Below are 6,527 nucleotides of genomic sequence, written 5' to 3' on the forward strand. Positions count from 1 at the left end.
CACCCGCCACGAGTTTATCATCCTCTCTCCTACCCCCGCTCGCCGTCTCTTTTCCGAGCTGAGCTTCTCGGCTCCTGGGTTCTCTCCCTGGCTCTGGTGGGTCAGAGCAGGGGGGGCTGGGAGCCAGGACTCCTGGGTTCTCTCCCCGGCTCTGGGAGGGGAGTGGGGGCTGGTGGGTTAGAGCAGGGGGGCTGGGAGCCAGGACTCCTGGGCTCTCACCCCAGCTCTGGGAGGGGAGTGGGGGCTGGTGGGTTAGAGCAGGGGGGCTGGGAGCCAGGACTCCTGGGTTCTCACTCCAGCTCTGGGAGGGCAGTGGGGGCTGGTGGTTAGAGCAGCGGGGGCTGGGAGCCAGGACTCCTGGGTTCTCTCCCTGGCGCTGCCTTTCTCCTATCTGGGTTGATCTGGCTGATTACCAGTGAGCCCCTCCAACGGGCTAATTAGAGCTGCATGATTGCAGCGTTGGGTGGGAAGAGGAGGGAAGTAGCGAGTGGGGGAGGGGAAAGGGGTGGAGCTTTCTCTGTGATTGACAGCACCTAAAACTGGATCCAGCTCCTCTCCCCTGGACCCCGAACTGGGGTGAATGACCCACAGCCTCTGCTCAACTCTCCCTACCACCCCCCCCGCACAAGACAGAGCTGGAGGGCTAGCAGGGGCTGCGGGTCGGGAGTGAGGGGCACCGGCACAGCTGCGGGGGGCAGGGCTGGGGTAGCAGGGGGCTGCGGGTCGGGAGTGAGAGGCACCAGCAGGGCTAGGGGGGCAGGACTGGGCTGGCAGGGGGCTGCGGGTCAGGAGTGAGGGGCACCGGCAGGGCTGGGCTAGCAGGGGGCTGCGGGTCGGGAGTGAGGGGCACCAGCAGAGCCAGGGAAGTGGGGGCCCAGGGCTGGGAGAGCAGGGGGCTGCGGGTCGGGAGTGAGGGGCACCAGCAGAGCTGGGGGGTGAGGGAGTTGGTCCTGTGTTCCATAGACACCAATTGTGAATGACGCCCCCTCCTGGACAGGCCGGGTACTGCAGCATGCAGAGGGGAAGGGGGCTGGGAGAAGTGGGGTACAGGGAACCTTGCACCCACCCAGGGGGAAGAGTGTGTTGGGGACCCTGGTCTGTGAGCACCTGTCACTCCCCCCACCGATGCATCTCTCTCTCTGCCCCCGCAGATCCCAGCACAGGCTCCAAGTCCCAGAAATCAAGGCCAGAGACGCCGCCTGAGAAGGAGCGCGGGACGCTGGGCGCGGCGGATGCTGGCAAGGAAAGCGGCACAGGTACGGAGCTGTCGTCCCCCCCGGGATCCCCACCCAGCACTGGGGGTCCCTGCCCCTCCCCCAGTGTGCTCTGTCTGCCCCGTCAGCACCAGATCCGTCCTCTCGACCCCGCATGTCCGGAGACTGGGGATGGGCAGCTCGTCCGGGGGGAAGGGGGTGTTTCCCCTTGAAGGGGCGTGGTTAGATCAGGCCCCAGATTGGGGGTGGGGGAGTGACTTGGAACAGAACCCAGGTGTCCTGGCTCCAGCCCCCACTCCTGTCCTAGAGCCAGGGAGAGAACCCAGGAGTCCTGGCTCCCAGCTCCCCCTGCTCTGACCCACTAGCCCCCACTGCCCTCCCAGAGCCGGGGAGAGAACCCAGGTGGCTCCCAGCCCCCCTGCTCTGACCCACCAGCCCCCACTCCCCTCCCAGAGCCGGGGAGAGAACCCAGGAGTCCTGGCTCCCAGCCCCCCCGCTCTGATCCACCAGCCCCCACTCCCCTCCCAGAGCCGGGGAGAGAACCCAGGAGTCCTGGCTCCCAGCTCTGTTTGTGGTGGCAGCTGGCTGACTGGCTGAGCCCAGGGGGGTTGCTGAGCCCTTCCTGTCTGTCAAAGTGGGTTAAGGAAGCTAATTGTCTCTGTGACGGGTCCCCCAGCCCAGGACACCTGGGTCCTTTACAGGCATCAGTGTCCACCAGCCTCTCCCTCTGGGGTGAGAGCGACAGGCTATTAACCCCTTCACACCCAGCAAGGGGGTGTGGGCTGGCTCGATAGCCCCACCCTGGATCGCAGAGAGGGAGCAGCCTGGGCAGTGCCCCCTAAAGGGGAAAGGCCCATGTGCATTCCCTCCCCCCAAGGTCTGCCGGTGCCCCTCACTCCTGACCCACAGCCCCTGCCAGCCTGGCTTTGGGCTCCTGAGCGAAGAGTGGGGGCTGGTGGGTTAGAGCTGGGGGGGGCTGGGAGCCAGGACTCCTGGGTTCTCTCCCCGGCTCTGGGTGGGTTCTCTCTCCCCGGCTCTGGGAGGGAAGTGGGTGGCTGGTGCGCGTTAGAGCAGGGGGCATGGCGAGTCACCAAAGGACTCGACTGGGTTCTCTCCCCGCTCTGAGAGAGGGAAGTGGGGCTGGATGGGTTAGAGCAGGGGGGCTGGATAGCCAAGGGCTCCTGGTTCTCTCGCCGGGCTGAGCACCTTTCTCTCTCTTCTCCCCCTCAGGCCGCTGGGAACGCCACAAGGCCCGGCAGGGGGCGAGAACGGGCCCTTTGCCCCAGTCTCAATGGTGCCGTGTGTGCCGGGGGCTGCGGGGGGCGCCGCCTTCGTGGCCCTGGTGGCCGCCGGTGAGCGGGCGTGACGGGGGCCGTGTGCTGGCGCCGGCGCCGGGCCAAGCAGAGTGACACCCACCTCCCGCCTCTCTCGCTCAGCAGCCTGACAAGCCCCAAGCGGGGCGGGGCCGGCGGGGGGGGGAACAACAACGGGTCGGAGCCCAGCGACATCATCATCCCGCTACGGACGTCGGACGGGGCCTTCTGCCCCCACTATGAGAAAGTGAGCGGGGACTACGGGCACCCCGTCTACATCGTGCAGGAGATGCCCCCCCAAAGCCCCGCCAACATCTACTACAAAGTGTGAGGGGGAAGGGGGGCCCGGGCACACCCCGGCGCCGGCTATGGACTCGTGCCTTTTCCCCCTGATACGGACGCCCCCCCCGGCGCTGACGGGGTTCACGCAGAGCCAGGATGGTGACCCCCCCCAATACGGACGGCGCCGACCCCCAGTGCTGACGGAGACGGACGCCCCCCACTTCTGATTCTTCCTTGTGTGAACAGCCCCCGGCACTGACAGGATTAAAGCAGAGATGGGGGGGCCCTGTACTGCTGCGCTGACAGGGTTGATGGGGGCCAAGGGGGTCCCTGTGCCATTCTCCTCTCTGGCACTGATGTGGGGAGGGCTCAGAGTGGATCCCTTCCCCAGACCCCGCCAGCTCCGCTCCTCCCATCCCTACAATCCCTCCCAGGCCAGATCCTGCCTCTTCCACACACCCCCAGCTCCACCAGGGATGGGGGGTCTTTGGGGCTGGGGGGAGGCCAGGAGCAGCTGTGTTATGTCTCGGGGTGGGGTGAGGGGAGATCAGCCCTGTTCATGAGATTTCCCCCTGTCCTATGGACTGGTGGGGGCAGTTTTACACGCCCCCCCCCCCAGTCCCTGTTCACGTGGAGTGGGGGTGGGATTCGAGAGAGAGGTGAAAGGTTTGGTTATTTCAACCATTGGGACCTTTTCCATGTCTCTGCTTTGAAAATGTGACTCAGCAAAAATGACCGCCAGCCGCACGCCCCCCCCCCCGCCCCCTTATCAGAGAGACGTTTTCACGGGGGCCGGGCAGGCATGGAGGTATGGGACTGGGCTTGTCATTTTTCACATCCCCCCACCATTGCCATTCAGCAAGAAGTGAATTTTAAGCCACAGGAAGTGACATCTCGTCCGCCAGGAAATGCGGTGAAGGAAGAGACTCTGGCGAGGGTGGGACTTCCTCTTTTTGGATGGGGACTTCCTGTTTCGGGTGGGACTTCCTGTTTCAGGCCCGGAAATGACTTCAAGGTGAAAAAGGAGGGGGCGGGGGGACAGATCTTTGCAGGCTTTAATGACATTTTTTTGACCTGGGAATTTCTTAGCTTTTGTTGGTGGAATTTACTGTCCGATCACGTGCATTATAGAAGTTCTTGTGCAGCCATCTGGACGCCGTTCGTTATTTCTTACCCATCTCTCCCCCGCCTCCTTTTCCCTCGTGAGTTCACGAGGGAGCCCTGGGGAGGGGGGGCTGTTACACTTGTGATTCTGCTCCCTGGCTTTGGTGGGTGATGCTTGGGAGAGAAGAGAGATTTCACCAGAGGCCTCGTCTCCTGGGAAAGCATACGATAAAGAGGGGTAAAGAGGTGATTTGGGGGGGCCCTGCTGAGCTCTGGGGTCCGGTTCTGGTGAGAACCAGGCCGTTGCCTGACAGATCTGCTGCTGTTAGGTGAGATGGTGATGGGGGCCCAGCTGTGAATCTATTTTTTTAAGAGTTCTGGGCCTATCCCCCTGCATGTTCCACCTCCGGCATCTCCCAGCAGGCTGCAGGAAGTTTCTGGGGTTTGGTGGGTCTATGTGAACGCAACCCCCCCAACACACACTTGATTTTGCGGCCTCCCATGTTGCCAGGGGATAGCGGGATACAGCAGATCCGAAAGGTGGCTGGGTCCCTGCGAAGCCGAGCCCGAGAAAGCCACCTCCAGACAGGCGTTATTTCACTTCCGCCGTGGGCCGAGCGCAGCAAAGCGGCTTGGTCCGGAAGCCAAATGGGCTGGGGGACTTGGAGAGGGGATGGTGGCGAGGGGTCCGGCCAAGCCTAGCTGACAGCGGTCGCGATCCTGGCGGAGCTCCAACTGGAAACTGAAGCCAGACACGTTCACACTAGAAAATAGGCACAAAGTTTTGACAGTGAAACCGCAGCCGGCCAGCTCGAGGAGACATTGGATCCTGCGGGGGCCGGGTGGGATGAACTGGCCTCGCTGGGAGCTGGTCTCCGGGATAACGTAAGGGGCCCTGCCGGGCTCTCCGGACGTGCAGACTGAGCCCAGCAGGGAATGGAGAGGCATCTGCTGCAGAGACCAGGCATGGGACAGCCCAGGGCACTTGGGTGGGGGGTGTTGGGGAGGCAAAGACATGTTATGTTGATCAACCCTGCACATAACTCGCCTCGGACCTGCTAAGCCTGGAATTTCACTTTTGGGAAATATATAAAAATACGTCCCTCCTGCTCGGTTATCTCTGTTCTGTCTGTTGGTCTATTCTCATTCACACCCTCTGCCTCTTGATCAGTTCCCATTCACACGCTCTGCCTGTCTGTCTGTCTGTCGGCCTGTTCCCGTTCTTACTCTCTGTCTATCTGTTGGTCTATTCCCGCTCGCACCCTCTGCCTGTCTATCTGTCAGTCTATTCCTGGTCTCACCCTCTGTCTGTCTGCCTGTCAATTCCCATTTGCATGCTCTGTCTGTCTGTCGGTCTATTCCCGTTCGCACCCTCTGCCTGCCTGTCTATTCCGGTACACACCCTCTGTCGGACTGTCAGTCTATTCCCGTTCGCACCCTCTGCCTGCCTGTCTATTCCGGTACACACCCTCTGTCGGACTGTCAGTCTATTCCCGTTCGCACCCTCTGCCTGCCTGTCTATTCCGGTACACACCCTCTGTCGGTCTGTCAGTCTATTCCTGTTCGCACCCTCTGCCTGCCTGTCTATTCCGGTACACACCCTCTGTCGGACTGTCAGTCTATTCCTGTTCGCACCCTCTGCCTGCCTGTCTATTCCGGTACACACCCTCTGTCGGTCTGTCAGTCTATTCCCGTTCGCACCCTCTGCCTGTCTGTCTGTCTAGTCCCGTTCGCACCTTCTATCTCTCTCCCTATCTATTTCCATTGCTCTATCTCTGTATCCCCACACACTCCCCCCTTTCTCTCAGCGTGGGGGGAATATTCACTGGGGATTCATATCCCTAGTTTGGGGGGCACATGGGCCGGATCACTGCTGGTGCACCCGAGGGGAAAAAAGTTCTCATGTCCCATTCCTTGCCCCCCCGAGCCAGCCAGTCCTTGCCGTGAGGCCAGATGGGAGCTGGGCTCCCCTAGAGGGGACAGGCCCAGGCCCCATTTCCCCCTCACTCTGCCTTTCTTGGTGCATTTTTCCTGGTGTCTCTCTCCCCCGAAATAACCTCCCATGTCCCTGTCCCTGCCTCACCCTGACAAGGACCCTGGATGTGAGGGGGGGGGGGGGCTGTCTCTGTTCCCAGCTGATCTAAGCCAGGCCGAGCAGCAGCCGAAATCCAGGCCTTTGCCACCCTCAACACCAGAGGGGCTGCATGCGGGGTGGGGGTGGGGTGAGAAGCCTCATTAGATCCATGGTGCATGGGACAGACTCTGCCCTGGGGGGCCAGGAGGTGGGGGAGGACGCCGGCTGCTGTCAGATCCGTTCACATAACAGCTTCATGCAATGTAGTTAGCGGCAGTAGTAGCTGCAGAAGTGACGGTGGGGGTGAGGGGCTGGGGATGGGCAGCTTGGGGGGTGAGGTGGGGTGTTTCCCCTTGAGGGGGGGTGTTTCAGATCAGACCTCAGGTTGGGGATGGGGGGGGTGGAGAGGGACTTGGAACAGAACCCAGGTGTTCTGGCTCCTGCCCCCAACCACCAGCCCCCACTTCCCACCCAGAGCTGGGAAGAGAAGCCAGGAGTCCTGGCTCCCAGCCCCCCCTGCTCTAACCCACTAGCCCCCAC

General features: G+C 62.2%; 1 protein-coding gene across 1 annotated transcript in view; it reads left to right on the forward strand.

Moving 5' to 3' along the window:
- Positions 1–3,921, forward strand: part of EFNB3 (ephrin B3) — a 17,788-nt gene extending 13,867 nt beyond the window's left edge. The window contains 3 exon segments of the mRNA XM_075071344.1: positions 1,152–1,266; positions 2,445–2,562; positions 2,565–3,921. Of these exon segments, the coding sequence (XP_074927445.1) occupies positions 1,152–1,266; positions 2,445–2,562; positions 2,565–2,858 (527 nt within the window). The 3' untranslated portion in view covers positions 2,859–3,921.
- The last annotated feature ends 2,606 nt before the right edge of the window (positions 3,922–6,527 follow it).

The sequence above is a fragment of the Chelonoidis abingdonii genome, chromosome 11, assembly GCF_003597395.2.
Source record: "Chelonoidis abingdonii isolate Lonesome George chromosome 11, CheloAbing_2.0, whole genome shotgun sequence".
NCBI lineage: Eukaryota > Metazoa > Chordata > Testudines > Testudinidae > Chelonoidis > Chelonoidis abingdonii.